Raw genomic sequence first — 23,095 nt, forward strand, 5'->3', positions numbered from 1 at the left:
ATTTGTAAATCCATAGGACTATTTGAAACTAACTGCTTTGTTTTCAAAAAGGATCAAAAACTCCAAAACTTAAGTCGCTTTTAGATAGGTTCCGGGTATTCACAATAATTTGTAAATTAACCACACCGTTTTTAGACATTAACGGTCACACTTGACTTAAGCCCGTATAATACAGTGGTGGACGTACCGACAAAGCTCCCATTCTATATGATAAATCAGCTAAAATCGAACTGCACCGGACCTACGAAGAGTGACGCGAGTGTGCCTTCTGTGATTTCCAACACTTCAGTGTTGCCTAACGCTCGTCATAAGCGCAGTGTGGCCAGTTCCGGCAACTGCATACAAAGGTGCGACCAGAAGTAAAGCCGTTTGCCTGGGTGAGCGGCGAACGGTCACCAGTTAGTCTTCTTTTTTTTAGTGCAAAAAAAAACAAAGTAAAGAAGAAGAAACGAAAAACAGGGCCAGCAGCTTGAGCCCAAATATATAACAAATATAACATTTTATGTGGTCAAAATGAGCGTGCTGCCGTTCGTGCGCGGTGTGGACTTTACGAAAAATGATTTCAGCGTGAGTACAACCAGCAAAAACGGCCGCAGCCCTGTTGTTTTTTCGGAGTTGTTCAGGTTCTAAAAAAAAAGAAGCCAAGAAACAGGTCACCGAGAAGCACCTGGGCATTAGTCATAAGTGCGGAGCAGAGATAATCCCGAAATATGATTGATTCCATTGCAGGCAACATTCCCCAGCTCCATGCGGCAGATGTCGCGGGTGCAGTGGCTCACACTGGATCGCACGCAGCTGGCGGAGATTCCCGAGGAGCTCGGCCACCTACAGAAGCTGGAGCACCTGTCGCTGAACCACAACCGCCTGGAGAAGATCTTTGGCGAGCTGACAGAGCTGTCTTGCCTGCGCTCCCTCGACCTGCGGCACAATCAGCTAAAGAACAGCGGCATACCGCCGGAGCTCTTTCACCTGGAGGAGCTGACCACGCTGGACCTGTCGCACAACAAGCTGAAGGAGGTGCCCGAGGGTTTGGAGCGGGCCAAGAACCTGATAGTGCTCAACCTGAGCAACAATCAGATCGAGAGCATACCCACGCCGCTGTTCATCCATCTCACGGATCTGCTGTTCCTGGATCTGTCGCACAATCGACTGGAGACACTGCCGCCGCAGACGCGACGTCTGATTAATCTGAAAACCCTGGACCTATCGCACAATCCGCTGGAGCTGTTCCAACTGCGGCAATTGCCCTCGCTGCAGAGCTTGGAGGTCCTCAAGATGAGCGGCACGCAGCGCACACTCCTCAATTTTCCCACCAGCATAGACAGTTTGGCCAATCTCTGCGAACTGGACCTGTCGCACAATTCGCTGCCCAAGCTGCCAGACTGCGTCTACAATGTGGTCACCTTGGTGCGACTGAATCTGAGCGACAACGAGCTAACCGAACTGACTACCGGCGTGGAGCTTTGGCAGCGTCTGGAGTCGCTGAATCTGTCGCGGAATCAACTGGTTGCGCTGCCGGCTGCCCTCTGCAAACTACCAAAGCTGCGGCGATTGCTGGTGAACGACAATAAGCTGAACTTCGAGGGCATCCCCTCGGGTATCGGCAAACTCGGAGCTCTGGAGGTGTTTACGGCAGCCAACAACCTGCTGGAAATGGTGCCAGAGGGACTTTGCCGATGCGGTGCTTTGAAGCAGCTCAACTTGAGCTGCAATCGGCTTATAACCCTTCCCGATGCCATCCACCTGCTCGAGGGCCTGGACCAGTTGGACCTGCGCAACAATCCGGAGCTAGTGATGCCGCCCAAGCCAAGTGAAGCGAGTAAAGCCACCAGTCTTGAGTTCTACAACATAGATTTTAGTCTGCAGACTCAGCTCCGGTTAGCTGGGGCTGCTGTGCCACCTTCAATGCCATCGTCAGCAACGCCCAAGGATTCGACGGCGAGGAAGATCCGTTTGCGACGCGGTCCTCGCAGTGAAGGCGATCAGGATGCTGCCAAGGTGCTCAAGGGCATGAAGGACGTGGCAAAGGATAAGGATAACGAGGCGGGTGCTCTGCCCGAGGACGGAAAGCCAGAGTCGCTGAAACCTAAAAGATGGGACGAGTCGCTGGAAAAGCCGCAACTGGACTACTCCAAGTTCTTTGAGAAGGACGATGGCCAGCTGCCGGGCTTGACCATTTGGGAAATCGAGAACTTCCTGCCCAACAAAATTGAGGAGGTGGTGCATGGCAAATTCTATGAGGGCGACTGCTACATAGTCCTCAAGACCAAGTTCGATGACCTCGGCCTGCTCGATTGGGAAATATTCTTTTGGATAGGCAACGAGGCCACGCTGGACAAACGAGCTTGTGCTGCCATTCATGCAGTGAACCTAAGAAACTTTCTGGGCGCCCGATGTCGAACGGTTCGCGAGGAGCAGGGCGATGAATCCGAGCAGTTTCTGTCCCTCTTCGAGACGGAAGTCATCTACATTGAGGGCGGACGCACAGCTACTGGTTTCTATACCATAGAAGAGATGATACACATCACCAGATTGTATTTAGTGCACGCCTATGGCGCTACCATTCATCTGGAGCCAGTGGCTCCTGCCGTTACCTCTCTGGATCCCCGCCACGCCTTTGTCTTGGATTTGGGCACCCATATTTACATTTGGATGGGCGAGAGATCGAAGAACACGCTGAACTCCAAGGCCAGGTTAATGGCGGAAAAGATCAGCAAAACGGAGCGCAAGAACAAGTGTGAAATCCAGTTGGAGCGGCAGGGCGAGGAGAGTGCCGAGTTCTGGCAGGGACTGGACATGACTCCGGAGGAGGCAGACGCCGCAGAGCCACCAAAGGAGCACGTTCCAGAGGACTATCAGCCGGTGCAGCCTCGCCTCTACCAGGTGCAACTGGGCATGGGTTATCTGGAGTTGCCGCAAGTGGAGTTACCTGAGCAAAAACTTTGCCATACCTTGCTAAACAGCAAGCACGTCTACATACTCGACTGTTACACCGATCTGTTCGTTTGGTTTGGCAAGAAGTCGACGCGTTTGGTCCGAGCGGCCGCTGTTAAGTTGAGTCGGGAGCTCTTCAACATGATGGATCGTCCGGAATACGCGCTGGTGATGCGTGTACCCGAGGGCAATGAAATGCAGATCTTCCGGACCAAGTTCGCTGGCTGGGATGAGGTAATGGCCGTGGACTTCACGAGAACGGCGAAGTCGGTGGCCAAGACAGGGGCTAATCTCACACAGTGGGCACGGCAGCAGGAGACGCGCACGGATCTTGCCGCGCTATTTATGCCCCGCCAGTCGGCCATGCCCTTGGCCGAGGCGGAACAGTTGGAGGAGGAGTGGAACTACGATCTGGAGATGATGGAGGCCTTTGTATTGGAGAACAAGAAGTTCGTCCGGCTGCCCGAGGAGGAGTTGGGTCGCTTTTACACCGGCGAATGCTATGTGTTCCTCTGCCGCTACTGCATTCCCATCGAGGAGCCCGAGAATGGCCCCGAAGATGGTGCTAACCCAGCCGCAGACGTCAGTAAATCCAGCGCCAACAATCAGCCAGAGGACGAGATCCAGTGCGTCGTTTACTTTTGGCAGGGACGCAATGCCGGCAATATGGGATGGCTCACGTTTACTTTTACGCTGCAGAAGAAGTTCAAGGCGATGTTCGGCGAGGAGCTGGAGGTGGTGCGGATCTTCCAGCAGCAGGAGAACCTTAAGTTCATGTCCCACTTCAAGCGGAAGTTCATCATCCACACCGGCAAGCGGAAGGACAAGGCGCACATCGCGAAGGGCAAGTCGCCAGTGGAGTTCTTTCACCTGCGATCGAACGGCGGTGCGCTCACCACGCGCCTTATCCAAATTAATCCGGATGCAGTGCATCTCAACTCGGCCTTCTGGTGAGTACATTACCAATAATTTATTACTGCGGGTATTATGGTTCTATTTTAAGATGTATGACATGTGCGATCTTATTGGATCAACATTCTTGTCTTATCGTTGGTTGAAACTGAAATTCCTGGAAGCCTACGTGATATGCCGCAGTATTATATCCAAAGATAGCGACCATAGTCCACTTTGACAAGTAGTACTCGCTCCCATATTTATATTCCATACGCTTTGTTCCAGCTACATACTCCATGTGCCATTTGAAACGGAGGATGATTCGCAGTCGGGGATTGTGTATGTGTGGATAGGCAGCAAGGCCTGCAACGAAGAGGCCAAACTGGTGCAGGATATTGCCGAGCAGATGTTCAACTCGCCGTGGGTGAGCTTGCAGGTGGGTTCCATGTGTTAATGTGGTTGAACCATGTAGTGGGCTGTTTTGCGGAGTATACATACTATGTGGGTGCACGCTTTTGTTAATCTTTTGTCCAACCATCCTTTGCAGATCCTCAACGAGGGCGACGAGCCGGAGAACTTCTTCTGGGTGGCGTTGGGCGGCCGCAAGCCTTACGACACGGACGCCGAGTACATGAACTACACGCGGCTGTTCCGGTGCTCCAACGAGCGCGGCTACTACACGGTGGCCGAGAAGTGTGCCGACTTTTGCCAGGACGATCTGGCCGACGACGACATCATGATCCTGGACAACGGCGAGCACGTCTTCCTGTGGATGGGGCCGCGTTGCAGCGAGGTGGAGGTGAAGCTGGCCTACAAGTCCGCCCAGGTCTACATCCAGCACATGCGGATCAAGCAGCCGGAGCGGCCGAGGAAGCTCTTCCTCACGATGAAGAACAAGGAGTCGCGCCGGTTCACCAAGTGCTTCCACGGCTGGAGCGCCTTCAAGGTGTATTTATAATTCTAGCCAACTGAAGGAGCATCGTCGAGTAGTTCTTTTAAATTTCCCTAATTCATGCACCGCCGCTAAGTGGCCATTTAGGTCTCCGCAAAGAAAGCGCCTAAAAAGCGCTAGTTTTTGTCTTGCGAATCAAATGGCGTCTTCGAGTCCTGCCAGAGCTAGTGAATCGCCCTCGGGAGGTGCATTTATTAACCAGAAGTCGAAGAGCACGCCTGCAATGTGAGTTTAGTTTTATGGAATGGATAGAGGCACCTTAGAGGTGTTACCCCAATCTTGGCCCGTTAGAGGAGCCCCTTCGTAAAGCATTAAGTAAAGACTTCCGTTAGCCGGATGCGGATGGTGATCGCTGGGAAGATGCTGGGCAGCTGCCGTGACAGAGTAGCTGCCCCAGAAGACATGACAAAGCAAAAGTATATCGAGGGAATAAGATAGAAAGGGCCAAGCAAGCCCTTCAGGTCGCGAGTGAAGATCATGTTTGTACTTTTATAAAATGTATTTAATTGTTTTGTATAATTAATTTAAATTTTTTTATTAGCTCACTTGCTCCCGCCCCTAACTAATTAATTAGCTAACAACTCCAAGAACGCCAAGTATTCGCCCACTCCCTGCGAGAAAACCCCATGAGTATATTTAATGCAAATATACATATATCACATATGCCTACAAATACGCTGAGCTGAGAGGATTACTCCCTGTGCTAGTCCTTTTAAAATGTTAACCTACTTAAAGCTAGCCTGTAATAAAGTCGAGGAAACACTAAAACTAATTGTACAAATGCCACGTATTTATTTTATTTTTATTAATCCCCTAAATAAACATTAGAAAAATTGCAATTCCTATTCGTGTCGCGGATTGAAGGAGGTATTGGAATGGATTTAATCAAATGTTTAAGAACTATTTTGAAAGTTATTTGCTAATTGCTAAAGGCCGTAGCCTTTGTGGAAGCAGAGATGAACAATTGGCAGATTGCCGATTTTTAATATAGGCTCTACTCTTGCCCATATGTGTAGTTCTATTCTAAACCGAAAACCATATTTTTCAAAATAATAGCACATATCAGCACATTTTAGTTAGTTCGCTGCTATTATTTTGGCCCCAGCTGTAGCTGCGGTTAGCGAGTGCACCCACCGCAGTTAGCACGTGCCAGCACCGCATTTGGCGAACTCGCCACCAAGTGTATCGATACGTCGATGGCAGGCGCTATCGATTTTGATGGATGTTCTCAAAGCGTGCTCGGGGTGGTCACACTGGTGGTTTATTTTATGCCGAAAACTTATTGTAATTTAATTCAAATTAAGTGAAAACAGCATGCCTGATGCCGAGCAACTACCGGAGGGCTGGGAGAAGCGCACTAGCCGCTCCACAGGTAAGCATTGAGTGCAGAACCGCTCGTGCCGTGCCGGCGGCTTTCCGGCGGAATGCAGAACCGGCACGCTAAACTGAACCTGCACATGATTGCTCGGCTTTTTGCAGGAATGAGCTACTATCTCAATATGTACACGAAGGAGTCGCAGTGGGATCAGCCCACAGAGCCGGCGAAGAAGGCGGGCGGAGCGTCCGCCGGCGGCGCAGATGCCCCGGACGAGGTGCAGTGCCTGCATCTCCTGGTGAAGCACAAGGGCAGCCGGCGTCCCAGCTCGTGGCGCGAGGCGAACATCACGCGCACCAAGGAGGAGGCCCAGCTGCTCCTCGAGGTCTATCGCAACAAAATCGTCAACCAGGAGGCCACCTTCGAGGAGCTGGCCCGCTCCTACTCCGACTGCAGCTCCGCCAAGAGGGGCGGCGACCTGGGAAAGTTTGGCAGAGGTATATCCCCCCACTGTACATTTATCACAAGCTCTAAGCGGGCTCAGGATCGAGTGCTCCTCGGTGTGTGTCCGTTTGGGAGCAAGGCGCTTCCCACTTGACGAGATTCTCTTTCGAGGTGCAATCCAGGAACAGGTTGCTACTTCCCATAAAGAAACAGCATTTTAAAAGCATCAATGCTTTCTGCCGAACTATTTCAATATTCAAGGATTCCTGTCCCTTCACAAATGCTTGAGTAAAAATCCAGTTTAATGGTGATATAGAGACCACTATATATATAGTTATAGACAAAGTGTTTGTCTATAACTTGGCAATTGGCTCTGGCATTTCTTCTTTAATATTTCCCTACCTTACACTTTTTATATCTCTATGTGCAATCGTAGAGTTTAGGCCACCCAACCAAACCGACTGCTTCTAATTACATTTCTCCTCACAGGTCAGATGCAGGCGGCATTCGAGGAGGCTGCCTTCAAACTGAACGTCAACCAGCTGTCGGGCATCGTCGACAGCGACTCCGGCCTGCACATCATCCTGCGCAAGGCCTAGATTAATCGAGCACCGACCCACAGCACAACTCACGTCCCTTCACATGAATAAAACGGAATGCACAGCCATTTCAATATAGAATTATTTATTGTATTTTATAATGTTAGGTCTTGTCTATCTAGAAGCGTTTCTCATTTGCCAATGTCCAGTTTGGCGGCCAGTAGCTTGGCTCCGGGCGTCTTGCGGTCCGCGAGTATCTGGCTAAGGCTCCTCTCCGCCGCGACGGCTTTCTTGCAGTCCTCCAGCAGTGCGGGACACTCCTCCACCAGCTTGAGCAGGACAAAACAGGCCCGGTTGACGCCCAGCCAGGCTTTCAGCTATAAAGGGGGAATCGCAATTAGAAATGGGAATCTGAGTGAAGCTGTTTACTTTGCGAACGCATGCCTAGCAACTACTTGTTTATTAGACTAAACTAATGTCGAAAAGTCATTAAATAAAAGGAAAAACTCATAAACGGACGATGCGTTTCTCATGTCTTGAAAAAAGGAAGATACCGAGTGGCATGATTTTTGGGTACTTACCACACCGGAGGACAAGTTTTGGAGTAGCTGCTGGCTGAACGGGTTGCCCTCTCGCTTGCCATCGTTCTTGAGTATCTTCTTCAATACAATGTGCATGCCGGCCTCCTCGATTCCGGAGACCAACGGAGCCGACGGCTCCTCCTCCTTTGCCGTTGGCTTTTTAGGCTCCTTTTTAGCTTTCTTCACCTTGGGTTCGGCACCATCTTCAGCCGCCTCCTTCTGCTCCTCGTCTTCTTCATCGTCGCCTTCCTCATCTTCATCTTCATCTTCCTCGCCGCTGCTGCTGTCGAAATTAACCAGTTTTCTGCGCTGTTTGGTAGCCTGGGCTATAATGGTCTCCACGTCATTGTGTGGCTTCTTCTTATCCTGCGGCTGCGGACCGGCGGCGCCTGCTGAAATGCGCCACTCCGGTTGGGCGACGACTTGGGCAAGGGCCGAAGCAGCCTTCTCATAGGACTCGCCTTGAACTAAAAGGCAGAGATGCAGACGTACATTTATATCGTGAATATATTCTTCCGAATATATTTTTGCTATGGCTTGCAGAAGTGTGCACTTACTGTGATTAAGAATGTCGCCGGTGACCAGGCCGATGTGGCTGTTGGACAGCCAAAAGGCGGCATCCTCGGCAATGGACAGTGCGATCGGCGCCTCTATTTGCTCAAGGATCTCCTTGCGACGCAGCTCCTTCTCCTTTTTTCCAAAGGCTAGACCCTCCTCCACCGTGCGAATGAACTCTGGATGGAAGCATGTCGTATCGCCCGGAGCCACCAGCCATTGAATCACTCGTCGGCCGTACGGACTGCTCATTAGTGCCTTTAGATCTCCGTGTAGATGATCGTAAATCGCCTTCTTGGTCGCCTTAGTGTCGTCCAGTGCGTTTAGCAGCGAGATGAGGAACACGTGACCGTGCTCGTGGATGGCGATCTTGAGCAGATGCTCCTTGATGTTCTTAATGATGGCCTAAAGAAGTGGTTAGAATACATATAAGACTCTGTTTCATCAACACACGGTATATGTGATTCACTTACTCTGCGGTTCTTGGGCGTCGACTTGTAGAAGCATATAACACCCGCCTCGCTGCCCTCCTTGGTGGACAGCATGTGAGGCACTAGAGCCGCAAACGCAGTGACCGTCTCCTCCAGCTTCTCCTCATCTTCGTCGCAGGCACGCAGGTACTCCAGCATCACGGCGTGCACCAGCGCACTGTCCACCAGCTGCTTGTTGGCCACATGATCCAGGTTTGCTTTAACCGACCCCAAAATGGAGGCCTTCATGTTCGTGGCCTCCTTATAGGTGTCGCTCAGAGTCTTCACATTCGAATCCTTGGCCTTCCGGTACAGGTCGCCGTAGAACTCCTGGCGCATAAAGATGCGTTGATTAGGTGTGGCGCTCTGATACATCGTGTCCAGCAGCCCACTGCCGATGCTGTGTCCGGCCAAACGCACTATATGTCCGTACAGGCTGTCCACCAGCTTGGCTTTGGTGGCCGGCGCACCGTACTTGAGCATCCGTTGCACGCAGAACTGGGCGTACTTCGACTGGCACATGTCCACGGTGAAGGGGAGCAGCTTCTCGGAGATCTCGGCCCGCAGAGCTGGCGATGCGTACTTTAGCATGCTCTGGATCACGCGGGCGGTGTCGTGGGCCTTCACCACCTTCGAAATGGTGTCGCCCACGTTGAGCACCTTGTATATCTGCTCCACCAGCTTGTCCTTGTTCTCCGTTCGGCGGCTGCAAGACAAGGACCAAATTATGTTGGTATATATCAAAGTTATAGGATTTGCGCACTCATTAGTTGTGATTTTACGAATAAAAACGCGACAGAGGATAAAGTTGGTTTGTTTATGACCAAACAGCATGCGCGAAATAGGCGTCTATGGAATCTACGCTTTTGGTTCTAACTCAACATTTATACAGACATACAAGTTGCTTAATATTAATGGATTCTTCTTTTTATCCCAGAACTAGCTTGTATTGTTTTAAGAACATGAATAAAATGTTTGGTGTTTTTGAATTCGAACTTAAAGTACCAAAATTGAATGGTCGATTTTGCCTCGCACAACTGCTTCGTTTTGGGACCCACATGCCCATGTTTATCGAGATCTTGTCCTTTAAGGAACCAAAAGGAATGTGTCAAATTAACTTATAATCATTAAAACTATATATAACTATATAACTATATGAAATTTAAACAACTTTGTACTTTCTGAATGTACATAATTGCATGAAAGAGCCCGATTTTGTTAAGTTATCATAATTTGTAAAGTTAATTTGAGCGCTCAGGATGATGACTTCCGATTGTTTGGGCTGTTCCTCGTGTTTTTGGGTATGCTCACCATCGCAGCTTTTCGTGGATTTGGTTGGCCTCCTTGCTGATCTCGTAGGTGTCCTTGGCACTCTTGCGCTTCAGCTTGAGGTCCTTCTTCTCCTTCTTGAACTTGTTCCAGTCCTGTTTCTCGCCCTCTGCCGGCGCCTGTGGCTGTGTTTGTGGTTTTCCACGGAACTTGTTGCCCTCGGCGAACTTGTTGCCACCAAGCCTCTTGTCGCCGGTTGCTCCGGATTTGTCAAACTTCTTGAAGCCACTGGGCCCAGACTTGTCGAACTTCTTGGCACCACCAGCGCCTGGCTTTACGAACTTCTTGCCTGCTCCACCGCCGAATTTGTCGAACTTCTTGGCGCCTCCTGCTCCACCGGGCTTGAACTTCTGTCCATTGGCGGGCTTGCCCGGCGATTTATTGGCCTTGAGGGGCGAGGCCGTGTTGGCCACGTTAGCAGGTCCTTTCGGCTCCAAGCTAACCATCTTTGCTTCGTTTTCTTCGACACTTAAACTTAATAACAGCAAATGTTGTGCCAAAGAACACGAACTACACGTGCTGCTGATGCAGCGTGACCAGATGGTTGCAGTATACCCAAGCCGTTTAATTAATACCGAATCTGGTATTTTCGTTCCACATACAGTAAGCACCAATGAAGTGCTTCTATTTCTTGTCAATGCGTTATTACTTAAGTCAATGCGTTCTGTTTAATTTGACTTTCCATTTGAAAACGGATAAATATAATAATCCACGTCTAAATATTAAATTTAACTCTCCCAAGATCTTCAATGTTGATTACTGGTTATGGAGGGTTCAATAATTGTATGCATGTATTTGCGTAGCTTTATCTATATATGTTTGTATTCATTACCAAAAACGTATTAAAATTGTTCTAAATATTGAAGGTATCGTTTTTTTCATTAACGGCACTTGCTAACACTGGCTTTGCGGGGTAGCAGCCAAGCTTATCGCGCCGTCGCTGGCAACCCTGTCCGGCAGGGTTCACGCACTCGGGCAACCTTGTCGTTGGAGGTGTTCGCAAACGTCGACAACCCTAGCGGCAACAGTTAAAAAATGGTGTGAAACGGCGACGGAGAACGCGGCGTGCAACTGTTGGAAGCCACTGCTTGGTCCTCGTTTTGGTCCCGGGTTTTGGTCCTCCTATTGATCTCCATCTCCGCCCGGCCACCAGCTCGCCAGCGCACCTACACACCATAGTTTCCACAGACAGTCCCAGTTCCACATCCACTCCCCCGCCAGCCAGCCAACAACAACAAAAACAACAACAGCAAGAGGAACAGCTCACAAGTCGAAAGGAATCTGGGAACTCCTGCGACTCCCCCGCGCAATGGGCACCATCTCATCCGTGCTGCAGTGGTCGTGCACCAAGTGCAACACGATCAATCCCACGGAGTCGCTCAAGTGCTTCAATTGCGGCACTGTCCGCAAGGTGTTCCCCCAACAGCAGCAGCACCAGCATCGCAGCAGCAGCATCACCGCCTCCTGGACAGCTGATGATGCACTGGAGCAGGCGGAGAAGGAGCAGGAGAGGGACAAGGAGAAGGGCAGGGCGGCGGTTGCCAGGTAAGCGAAGCGGTCGCCACAAAAACAAACAGCCTGTGTGCCTCCTCTGCGAGGATGTGCCTGTGTGTGTCTGTGTCTGTATGTGCGTGCGTGTGTGTGTGGGCGCCAGTGGTGGCATCCAATTGGAGGACAAAAGCGCTAGCTAAAAGCATGTCGCATATGGTAATGTGTATAGAAATCGGTGGCGTTTTCAAATCCAGCTTTTTTCGCACACACATTGTATGTACACTGTGCAGTACACAAATATGTACATACTTTCTGCGGTAAAATTCTTCAATCAAAAACCTCAACTTTCAAAGAATAACAATAACAAAAGCTTAGCAATTTAAACTCCTATGCTATGCTCCTATAATATCCAAAAAGCAGACCGAGTAAATCTTAGTAAATTTTATAGTTGTGAGCTCACAAACCCTTTTGTGCCTAATGAAACTTAAAGAATTAGTAATTGGGATTGAAATTAAAATAATAAAATCGGTTAGGAAACTCCCGATTAAATATCCATAGGAATAAATCAGTAGGAATATAGGAATAAGTCGAAAGATTTTAATATTACGAACTAGAGTTTCGAAAGACGACTAGGGAAATGCACATGGAAATGAGTGAAGTCAAGTAGTTCAAAAGTCTGGCTTTAAAAGCCAAGCCGTCGGCACTGATGTGTGTGTGTGTGTGTGTGTGCGTGCGAGTGTTGTATGTGAGAGCATGTATACACAGCAGCGGCAGAAGCAACAACAAAACAGCCGAGTAGCGAGAATTGGGGAAAATCGATTTGGATAAAGAAGCATTGTTTACAAGTTTATCGATTCGCGAACTCGCTCGGCGATCTGAAGAGCAAAAGAGCTGAAGAACTTCCGAGTCGAGCGGACGAGCAGAGAGTAGGAAAATGGCCAGTAATTGAGATAACCTTTGCGGTCAGGAAGTGGGGAAAGCCCAAGAGCCCAAGAACACTGAATCCCATCCAAACCCGACGAAAAACGAAAAACCCCATTTACCTATTTTGCAGGAGCGAGTACAAGCATGTGTACAAGTCCCTGCTGCGCGGATGCTTGAAAAGACCACAGCGGAACAGCCAGAATCTGCCCGCCAACTGCGTGGATTGCGAGGACACGCGCAAATACATCAAGAGCTCTATTGAGCTGTACCGCCACTTCTCGAATCCGGCCCTGAATCGGCGGTGGGTGTGCCACGCCTGCGGCACGGACAACAGCTCGGTCACCTGGCACTGCCTCATCTGCGACACGGTCAGCTATCTGGCGCCCATTTACAAGGACGCCATCGCCGCCGACCGAGGCCAGGATCTGGCTGGCAGCCTGGGCAATCGCGGCGAGCTGCTTGCGGCGGACCACTCACATCCACATCATCATCACCACTACCTCCACCAGGAACTGGAGGAGCAGCATCATCACCAGCATCAGTTACATTCCCAGCACTTGCACAAGCGGCACCTCAAAGGTAGATCTGCATCCGGATCGGCATCCGGACCGGGCTCGGGTTCTGGACTGCGCCGCACCCAGAGCCTGAGCACCGCCATCGACAAGAGCGCTTCCGGGCGCAGCTGCCACATTTGCTATGCGAACAACCAGAGCAAGGACATCTTCAATCTGCCGCAGATCAAGCCGGCGCCGCAGCTGACAGGTGCGTTCATCAGCTAGCTTAACCCAGATAAAGAGACTCCATTAAGAACGAACTAATGAAAGGTTAAAGGTTACTAGAGGAAATAACTTTAAGGTCGTTTCCAAGTTTTTACTAGGAGAAACTTTAAGTGGACTATTAAATTGTTTGAAGTATATTCTCTTTTTTGTAAAGTTCTTAATCTTAATCAGATCATGATGATAATGTTTACTTTTAAAATAGGCTTACCACTAAGTCGAGTGTTAGTTACCCATAACTGGAATGCACGCACTTGTTATCAGATAATCCAATCATTTGACATTATAATCCCTATGTGTTTCTCGCAGGGATTCCCCCCGTGGCCGCCTGCAGCAACTCCCGGTTTGCCATCGCCAACGACACGTTTTGCAGGCGCAAACAGAACAACAATAACAAGAACCAGAATCACAAGGTGGTTCGCGAGAGCGGGGCCAAGCGGAAGTACAACTTTACCATCACCACGCTCTCACGGTCGGCGGCAAAGGATGCCGGCCATGGCCAAATGAAGCCACTGCGTCAGGCCGTTAATCTAAATCTGAATCTACAGCAGGAGCCGCAGCAGAAGTCGCCGGCTAATCCGCAGCAGCCGCAGCGGAAGACCCAGCGGGAGCCAGCAGCAGTGAGTATGAATCCCACGCAGTTCACCATTCCGCGGAACGGCGTCTTCATAGCCGTCAACGAGTGGTCGGAGCCACTGGCCAGCAGCTCCTCCGTCTCCTCTAGCTCCAACCATCATCATCACCATCACAGCAACAGCAATAGCAATAGCAGCGGCAACAGCAACATCATCAACAACAACAGCAGCAGCTCCAGCGGCAGCAACAAGTTGTATGAGAACGAGTGCGTGGCCCTGGCCCAGCAGCAACTAAGGGCAGCAGCTGCGCAGGCGGCACAGGCAGCCGCGACGGCGGTGGCCATTGCGAGTTCGCCTTCAGCTAAGACTATGGCCGAACCAGCTCCACCGGCTACCATGCCCATCTATGCGCAGGTGAACAAGCAGCACAAGCTCAAGAAGAAGCAACAGATTGCCAGCGAGTCGCAGCCAAACAACAACGGCAGTGGCGAGATCGCGGATGCGGTTAGTGAATCCCTTACCGCCGGACTGGGCACCAGCACCGATGGCAGCGGCGAGGCCAGCGAGTCCGAGTCGCAGGTGGAGGAGCACTCCATCTACGCCAAGGTGTGGAAGGGACCGCGCAAGGCGACCGAGTCGAAAATGTAATTGGCAGCGAGCGTGGAACGGAGATTAGTCCACACCCATCCAACTTCCTATCCCCCCCAGCAGCTTATCAGTTGGTTAGGTTTTTCTTTTTGCTGATAATTTGCGTGGCGCTTACTCACCGCGGCATTCTGTTTGTGTTTCGCTTTTCGGCCACCAGCTTATTTTTTCTGCCCGCTATAAGTTCTGTTGTATTATTTAAGCAAATTGTTTATGGGTATGATTTGAATTAATGATTGGCTTGCCGCGAGATTGTCATAACTTGGATGAGGTAATTACCACCAATGCGCTGCAGTAAGTGCTCTCATTCATTCTCAATCGTGCTCCTCTCGGCTATGACAATCTGTGGTTCAAGTGTTTAATTTAATTATCTTTTGATTTCGCCTATCTCCCGTCTGGAATCAATTTTGAACTTGGCTGCATTACAATTGATGGTCTTGCTTTCGATTTGCAGTATGCATGATCCAGGGAGCAGCAGCCGCCTATCAGGAGCCGCATCCGCCGCAGCAGGGACCGCGTCCGCGGGAACGGTGGGAGCTGGAGCTATAGCTGCAGCCGTAGGAGCAGCTGCTCCCTCGCGGCACGACAATAAGACACAGCTTGGCAACGGCAGCCGCAGTAAGATGTGGATATGCATCAAATGTTCCTATGCCTACAACCGACTCTGGCTGCAGACCTGCGAGATGTGCGAGGCCAAAGCCGAGCAGCAGCAACAGCAGCTGCAGCAGCAGCAGCAGCACCACCACCACTTACAGCAGCAACAGGCAGGTGTGTCATCCGTTTTCAGGAAAATAGGTAATGCTTGCTACATCAAACACCTAATGCATTCCAGAAGCACCCCGCGACGAGCCCTGGACCTGCAAGAAGTGCACCCTGGTTAACTACTCGACAGCGATGGCCTGCGTGGTGTGCGGCGGCTCCAAGCTGAAAAGCATCTCTTCCATCGAGGACATGACGTTGCGAAAGGGCGAGTTCTGGACCTGCAGCCACTGTACGCTCAAGAACTCGCTGCACTCGCCCGTCTGCAGTGCCTGCAAGTCCCACCGCCAGCCGCAGCTCTCGATGGCCATGGAGGCGGTGCGTGAGCGACCAGATGGCCAATCGTACGAGGAGCAGGATGCTGCAGCCGTCGGGGGCGGAGGAGGCAGTGCCCACCAGTCGGGCGCCAACGAGGTCAAGGCACCTACAGCCTTGAACCTCCCGCTGGCCTCGGTGGCGTTGCCCATGCCCATGCTGCAGCTTCCAACGTCGTCAGCGGCTGGTCTGCGCGGCTCACGCAGTCCCTCGCCCAGGATGCAGCCACTGCCATCGCTCCAGCAGCAGAGGAACTCCAGCTCCTCAGGCGCTATACCTAAACGTCACAGCACCGGCGGCTCCATTGTGCCCCGGAACATCTCCATCGCTGGTCTGGCCAGTTACAACTTGCAGCAGGGCCAGGGAGTCGGCTCCGCATCGGTAGTGTCTGCCTCTGGAGCTGGAGCTGTCGGAGCCAGTACCAGCTCAAAGAAGTGGCAGTGTCCCGCGTGCACGTACGATAACTGTGCCGCTTCCGTCGTTTGTGACATCTGCTCGAGTCCGCGAGGTCTGGCGAGCTCAGTTTTGGGTGAGGCGTTGGGCAGGAAGTCCGTTCGAGTTGCCCTCACACCGGCGGATATTCGGCAGGAGAGCAAGCTGATGGAGAACCTTCGCCAGCTGGAGGAGACCGAAGCGTTGACCAAGTGGCAAAACATCATACAGTACTGTCGCGACAACAACGAGCTTTTCGTGGACGATTCGTTTCCGCCGGCGCCGAAGAGTCTCTACTACAACCCGGCGAGCGGAGCAGCTGAGGGAAATCCTGTGGTCCAGTGGCGACGGCCGCACGAGATTAACTGCGACGGCGGAGCGTATCCACCGTGGGCTGTGTTCCGCACCCCGCTGCCCTCGGACATCTGCCAGGGCGTCTTGGGCAACTGCTGGCTACTCAGTGCGCTGGCGGTGCTGGCGGAGCGCGAAGATCTGGTCAAGGAGGTGCTGGTCACGAAGGAGATATGTGGCCAGGGCGCATACCAGGTGCGCCTCTGCAAAGACGGCAAGTGGACGACGGTGCTGGTGGATGATCTGCTACCATGCGACAAGCGTGGCCATCTGGTTTACTCGCAGGCCAAGCGCAAGCAGCTATGGGTGCCGCTGATCGAGAAGGCTGTGGCCAAGATCCACGGCTGCTACGAGGCGCTGGTCTCGGGCCGGGCGATCGAGGGACTGGCCACGCTGACAGGAGCGCCTTGCGAGAGCATTCCGCTGCAGGCCAGTAGCTTGCCCATGCCCAGCGAGGACGAACTGGACAAGGATCTGATATGGGCCCAGCTGCTGAGCTCTCGCTGCGTACGATTCCTCATGGGCGCCAGCTGTGGCGGTGGCAACATGAAGGTGGGTTCTGCGTTATTAAGAAGTCTTCTCTTTCTTATGCTTATCAATTATCAACATTTACCAAAGGTGGACGAGGAGGAGTACCAGCAGAAGGGGCTGCGCCCGCGACACGCCTACTCGGTGCTGGACGTGAAGGACATCCAGGGACATCGCCTGCTCAAGCTACGCAATCCGTGGGGTCACTATTCGTGGCGTGGCGATTGGTCGGATGACTCCTCGCTGTGGACGGACGACCTTCGGGATGCTCTGATGCCGCACGGCGCCAGCGAGGGCGTCTTCTGGATCTCGTTCGAGGATGTGCTTAACTACTTCGACTGCATTGATATCTGCAAGGTGCGCTCCGGCTGGAACGAGGTGCGTCTGCAGGGGACATTGCAGCCCCTGTGCTCCATCTCCTGTGTGCTGCTCACCGTGCTGGAGCCGACGGAGGCGGAGTTTACCCTATTCCAGGAGGGGCAGCGCAACTCGGAGAAGTCGCAGCGATCGCAGCTGGACCTGTGCGTTGTGATATTCCGCACCAGGTCTCCGGCGGCGCCGGAAATAGGTCGATTAGTGGAGCACAGCAAGCGTCAGGTGGGTGCTTCCTATAGCCACGCCATGTCAAACATTTCTAACAATTGCGTTCCATTTAGGTGCGAGGCTTTGTGGGATGCCACAAGATGCTGGAGCGGGACATTTACCTGCTCGTGTGTCTGGCCTTCAACCATTGGCACACGGGCATCGAGGATCCCCACCAGTATCCTCAATGCATCCTAGCGATACACAGCTCCAAGTGTCTGCTGGTGGAGCAGATAAGTCCCTCGCCGCACCTCCTGGCCGACGCTATCATTAGCCTGACCCTTACCAAGGGACAGCGGCACGAGGGGCGCGAGGGTATGACCGCCTACTATCTGACCAAGGCAAGTGCTCCGGTTGCCAGGGATCTCGGGATTCGGTGGCTTTACTAACTCGACCGCATTTCCTTTGCAGGGCTGGGCGGGTCTGGTTGTGATGGTGGAAAATAGACATGAGAACAAGTGGATCCATGTGAAATGTGATTGCCAGGAGAGCTACAATGTGGTGTCGACACGCGGCGAACTCAAGACAGTGGACTCCGTGCCCCCGCTGCAGAGGTGGGCTCCCAATCGACGACCTAAATTATTCCCCCAACTAATTGCTTATGTGTGCTTAACGCTTTCAGACAAGTGATCATCGTTCTCACCCAACTAGAGGGCAGTGGCGGCTTCAGCATCGCCCACCGGCTGACCCATCGGCTGGCGAACTCCCGCGGCCTGCACGACTGGGGGCCACCCGGCGCCACCCACTGCCCGCCCATCGAGAATGTCCATGGACTGCACGCTCCGCGGCTAATCACCTAGGATGGGATGGGGATGGCAGTGACGCAATTTCGATGCTACCCCGCGATATGTCGCTGTTCGAATCCTGATTTGCATGCGTCTCCTCTCAATTCTACCCGTCTTCTAGTCGATGTTCTGTTAACGAATCACATCACAGCGAAAAACCAAAAGTTAAAACCAATCAGCAAGCGAAACAATTCATATATATGTGTATAGAGCCGTGCAGATATGATATATGTATGTGTTTATGTACTAAGGCGTATCTGAAAGTGGGAGCAGATCGGTGGTGGGAATGGGGATACGGCAGATCGCAGAAGCCCCTGTCCGGAGTCCTAAGGCTAAGGCTCGGCACGATTCGCTTGAGATCCGATGATTTGTGTTTTGATTGGAGCGCCTATGATTGTGGATTATATAGATATGTATTGTGAATTTAAGTGCATCCAATATTAATATGTGTATTGTTTTAAAAATAAAGACTACAAGTTATAAAAGCCACCAATGCGTAAGCAATTTCGAATGTGTAAGCGAATTGGAAAACGATTCACTTTTCAAAAAATATACCTTACGATATAGATGGCGCCAGGAGATATTCGACATGGTACATACATTCGACATCTACATAAGTTTTTATCTACTGTCAAAAACGCTACGAACTAGACCGTAAATATAGTCCGTGCTTAAATTTTCCGTTAATAAAATGAAATCAAGACTATATAATCGACTAAAACGATACAAATTGAATAACTGCGAAAATATGGCTACGCGTTCAACCAGATTTTCAAAAGAAATACCATCTTGATCTTGATCAGACGGCCGGCATTTTTTTTGCCGGCGAACTGGTCCCACTGGCAGCAGGTTTCGCCAGTTGCGCTGCGGTCACACTAGTTGCCCTGCTATTTTGTTCGTCATTACGTTGATTTCTTCGTTCGTTTCGTGTTTTTTTTTAAAATGGCCGATACAAAGGGCGTGAGTAGCCGCAGTTAACTTGTCCAAGTGCCAATGGCCAACGGCCAGTCCCAACGAACCCGATCCGCCGCAAACTGGGCGTGGTGTGCCATTCCACTCCTGGTTGCAAGTGCATCAAATGCCGAATGCGGCGCTTCTGTTGATTTGTTTGCCGCTCATTCCTCCGCGCCCGTTCATCGGACGCTCCTCCTGCACCGCCCTTCGTCCACTCGGCGGGAGCGGGCATTGTTGAGCGGGAGTGGAGAAGGAAGTGGAAGTGGAAGTCAAGTGATTCACAACATGCCGGTGGCGTCGGCGTTGTTCCTTTGTTCCCGGGACCTCTGTCGCCCTCGCGAAGCACCTTAGGGCGCCCGTGACCCACATGGCAGCGCATTCTAGTCCGCAGAAATGAGTGCCGTGCCCATGGTTTGGGCGCCCAAGAGAAAACTGATCCGCGCGTGATGGGCATGCAAATCAAGCCAAGCCATCGCTTTCTAAGACCCAAACCCTAACTACCAGACACTAGCCCATCCCGACTGAGTACTTACGGGTTAATAAGACATATGGCAAACTTTCAATCACTTGCCCATTTTGGGTCATATCCTTGAACCCTTTTCTCAAGGTGCATCCTTTAACGTTAGGTTCTTAACTCAGAGAACTTTCACTTCACGAGATGCAAGTTTTCACTATCCCCCAAAATGCTTTTCCGAGAAACATAGTTCCAAATAATTGGTAGATAAATTGAGCGACTGCAGATATACAATACTATGATTTATCGTCAGTCTGCATTGCATGGTTTTATAGCTTAATCAGCATAGGCTGACCCACTTAGCACACAATGTTATTAATTATTCGCATATACATATGAACGCAATGCACGCCACATTTAGTTTATGTGCAATTCGTTAAGATTATAATATCCATATACAAATTTACTTTAAAGACGACTGCAAAAAAGTCTACGTTTGTTGATATTAAGCTGAGTAATTCTTGGTTTTGCAATAGTACACTCCACATATTTGTTTGTTTACCTGTTCTGAAACTAAAGGCATTACCTATAGCTGGTAGATTCTCAGAAAGTTTTTAATATTAATTATTCTTTTTAAACCTGAAGTTGGTTCCCCTTACTAATGTGATTCACTTATTCTCGTGCAGTTTTCCAGCATCGAGACGCCCGGCTATGTGGGCTTCGCCAACCTGCCCAACCAGGTGCATCGAAAGTCCGTGAAGAAGGGATTCGAGTTCACCCTAATGGTGGTGGGCGAGTCCGGACTGGGCAAGTCCACGCTGGTCAACAGTCTCTTTCTCACGGATCTCTATCCCGAGCGCATCATTCCGGACGCCATAGGTGGGCACGGTCTTTCTTCATCACTCGCTTTGATTACTCATCCAGGAAACCAATCCCCTCTTGCAGAGAAACAAAAGCAGACCGTAAAGTTGGAGGCATCGACGGTGGAGATCGAGGAGCGCGGCGTCAAGCTGAGACTGACGGTGGTGGACACACCCGGATTCGGAGATGCCATCGACAACTCCAACAGCTTTGGCGCCATACTCGAGTACATCGATGAGCAATACGAGCGCTTCCTGCGCGACGAGAGTGGCCTGAACAGACGCAACATTGTGGACAATCGCATTCACTGCTGTTTCTACTTTATATCGCCGTTCGGTCATGGGTGCGTTCCTCTTTCGTTTAACTTTTGAACATTTCGTATTTAAAATAAGGAGTTTAAAGCTCAGTAGTGTTCCAAACTGTATAATAGAAAGTAAACGAAGTATCACATCAATTTTTGTACCCAGCCTAAAACCCCTGGACGTAGAGTTCATGAAGAAGCTGCACTCCAAAGTTAACATTGTGCCCGTGATCGCAAAGGCCGATTGCCTCACAAAGAAGGAGATCCTGCGCCTGAAGTGCCGCATTATGCAGGAGATCGAGAGCCACGGCATCAAGATCTACCCACTGCCAGACTGTGATTCCGATGAGGACGAGGACTACAAGGAGCAGGTGAAGCAACTGAAGGAAGCTGTGCCTTTCGCCGTCTGCGGCGCCAACACACTGCTCGAAGTCAAGGGCAAGAAGGTGCGCGGTCGTCTGTATCCATGGGGCGTGGTCGAGGTAGAGAATCCCGACCACTGCGACTTCATCAAGCTGCGCACGATGCTCATGTAAGTGCAGCAAATATTGCAATATCTGATTGATTGCTTACTAACTAACCACCTATCCTGCTGCACCACAGCACCCACATGCAGGACCTGCAGGAGGTGACGCAGGAGGTGCACTACGAGAACTATCGCTCCGACCGCCTCGCCAAGGGCATCAAGGGCAAGGAGAACGGCGTGAAGGCCGAGCGGGACAACAGCTCGCAGGTGGTGTCGAACAGCGTGCTCGGCGAGAAGGACCGCATCCTGCAAGAGAAGGAGGCCGAGCTGCGGCGCATGCAGGAGATGCTCGCCCAGATGCAGGCGCGCATGCAGGCCCAGCAGTGAGCAGGCGGGTATATCTTTTATATACGCGCTTGGCGGAGGCGGCAATCTATAGTTATACACACAAGTCGTATATATACACTTATACAAAACATATATTTTGTACGCAGATTTTGGTTGCGATCGCGCTTTAATTCTACTCTCAATTGTGAAACGACGGGCGCTAAGTATTCTGTATTAATTTCGCATTCTCCATATATATATTCGTAGTATCTAGGTATACACACCACATACATTTATACACACATCCAGCTTACATCTGCCGCGTATGCAAACGCCTGCAATGCAATTGCTCCATCAGAAGCAAAACAGAGAACATAAGGAACACCAACCATCAGCGAACTCATATCACTTCTATCAAGCGAAACACACACGAAAACCACTGTATTCCTACTATGTATTTAGACGCGATTAACAATGGATTATTATTGTACTTTGCATCTAGGCTAAGCGAATCCAATCCGATTTATATTGTATGTTGATTCATTTTTGTCTGTTTACCTTACCCTTATCTGTGTAGTCTCAAAGCGAGCAATTTATTTAGGTTATACTATATGTGCGTGACAGCCTGCCCTTCCGACCCTTCTTGACCTCCATGGTCCGCAGTCCTCCAGGGCCGCCCGATTCCTAAGCACGATCTGATTGAATAAACAGTGATACCTTCCTAGGCGGTTCCGGGCTCCCATGGCCAGTTGCGGAAGCTCGGTTTAGCAGGCTACTCGCTTAAAAGTGCACTCCTTTAACGGATGAAACAAAAACCAAAATGTGAAATCTCTTTTATTATGTATATGAAGACTTTTTTAACCCAATATAATCCTCTATGAATACATAAATATGCTTTTTATACAATTTGTAAGCCAGACCGTCTTATGCATTTTCTTCTAGTCCATAAAGTTGTATTTGTGTTCTTGATGGGAATCACTAGCCCAGTCCATCCAGTTACAATAGTTAAGCATTCATATCCTTCAGATACATTTGCAGTTGTGTTCGCCTGATGCCAATATTTTGTTGCCAAATAGGGAAGAGGATTCATTTAATCCTCTAAATCTTTTAGACACTTTTCACAATTGCTTGTCATGCTATGTTTAACCGAAACCAAAATGCGCATTCAACATATATTAACAACAATATTATTTTCTCAGAACCTAAACTCTTACAATCACATTGGCATTTTTGTTAGTAGAGCAAGAGGACTACTTGTACAAAGAGCTTAAGGATCCTTACAACTTCAAGTATCCCTAGTTTGACCCATACTCAAGTATTGTCCGTGTGTATGGTCTCCTCAACATGTCTAGCATCAAGATCTTGTGGAATCGGTACAGGAAAATCCCTACCATCCCATGTCGATAGATTAGAACTGCATCCAAATGGGGGGTACGTCGTCAGACTCCAACAAGTGACTCGAAAAGAGGGAGGCAAAAATCGCCATTGCTTAAAACTAGCCAAATTTCCAAATTCAAATTGTTGTATTCGTGGTGCCCCAAGAGCCTGAGAGTTGA

The 23,095-nt window shown here is 50.5% G+C and overlaps 5 protein-coding genes across 13 annotated transcripts; 4 read left to right on the forward strand and 1 right to left on the reverse strand.

Annotated features, from left to right (window-relative positions):
• The first annotated feature begins 420 nt into the window (after window positions 1-420).
• Window positions 421-5,561, forward strand: LOC6615225 (protein flightless-1). Of its 2 annotated transcripts, XR_004362422.1 has the most exons (5): window positions 421-567; window positions 730-3,884; window positions 4,114-4,264; window positions 4,376-5,259; window positions 5,322-5,561. XR_004362422.1 is itself a non-coding variant. In XM_032724866.1 (4 exons), the coding sequence occupies exons 1-4, from the start codon at window positions 514-516 to the stop codon at window positions 4,784-4,786; spliced, it is 3,771 nt and encodes a 1,256-aa protein (XP_032580757.1). In that variant the 5' UTR covers window positions 421-513; the 3' UTR covers window positions 4,787-5,561. The 2 variants fall into 2 exon arrangements, 1 of the variants encoding a protein (XP_032580757.1); XM_032724866.1 differs by having other exon boundaries at window positions 4,376-5,561.
• Window positions 5,562-6,013: 452 nt separating this feature from the next.
• LOC6615226 (putative peptidyl-prolyl cis-trans isomerase dodo) lies at window positions 6,014-7,222 on the forward strand. Its single transcript, XM_002039596.2, has 3 exons — window positions 6,014-6,152; window positions 6,260-6,592; window positions 7,029-7,222. Exons 1-3 carry the CDS (start codon window positions 6,095-6,097, stop codon window positions 7,136-7,138), a joined length of 501 nt encoding a protein of 166 aa, XP_002039632.1. The 5' UTR covers window positions 6,014-6,094; the 3' UTR covers window positions 7,139-7,222.
• On the reverse strand, window positions 7,203-10,546 carry LOC6615227 (protein penguin). The gene is made up of 5 exons (XM_002039597.2): window positions 9,996-10,546; window positions 8,688-9,390; window positions 8,217-8,619; window positions 7,660-8,126; window positions 7,203-7,455 (listed from the first exon to the last, which is right to left on the reverse strand). Exons 1-5 carry the CDS (start codon window positions 10,457-10,459, stop codon window positions 7,270-7,272), a joined length of 2,223 nt encoding a protein of 740 aa, XP_002039633.1. The 5' UTR covers window positions 10,460-10,546; the 3' UTR covers window positions 7,203-7,269.
• Window positions 10,547-11,022: 476 nt separating this feature from the next.
• On the forward strand, window positions 11,023-18,665 carry LOC6615228 (calpain-D). 8 transcript variants are annotated; one of them, XM_032724679.1, is made up of 9 exons: window positions 11,035-11,558; window positions 12,559-13,190; window positions 13,514-14,423; window positions 14,879-15,192; window positions 15,257-16,833; window positions 16,900-17,406; window positions 17,466-17,732; window positions 17,803-17,945; window positions 18,014-18,665. In XM_032724679.1, exons 1-9 carry the CDS (start codon window positions 11,323-11,325, stop codon window positions 18,189-18,191), a joined length of 4,764 nt encoding a protein of 1,587 aa, XP_032580570.1. In that variant the 5' UTR covers window positions 11,035-11,322; the 3' UTR covers window positions 18,192-18,665. The 8 variants fall into 8 exon arrangements, 7 of the variants coding, with proteins under 7 accessions (XP_032580576.1, XP_032580570.1, XP_032580571.1 ...); XM_032724680.1 differs by having other exon boundaries at window positions 15,260-16,833; XM_032724681.1 differs by lacking the exons at window positions 12,559-13,190; window positions 13,514-14,423 and having other exon boundaries at window positions 11,038-11,558.
• Window positions 18,666-19,031: 366 nt separating this feature from the next.
• LOC6615229 (septin-1) lies at window positions 19,032-22,429 on the forward strand. The gene is made up of 5 exons (XM_002039599.2): window positions 19,032-19,136; window positions 20,271-20,463; window positions 20,530-20,788; window positions 20,913-21,278; window positions 21,350-22,429. Exons 1-5 carry the CDS (start codon window positions 19,119-19,121, stop codon window positions 21,597-21,599), a joined length of 1,086 nt encoding a protein of 361 aa, XP_002039635.1. The 5' UTR covers window positions 19,032-19,118; the 3' UTR covers window positions 21,600-22,429.
• Window positions 22,430-23,095: the final 666 nt, after the last annotated feature.

Source organism: Drosophila sechellia, chromosome X (assembly GCF_004382195.2).
Source record: "Drosophila sechellia strain sech25 chromosome X, ASM438219v1, whole genome shotgun sequence".
Lineage (NCBI taxonomy): Eukaryota > Metazoa > Arthropoda > Insecta > Diptera > Drosophilidae > Drosophila > Drosophila sechellia.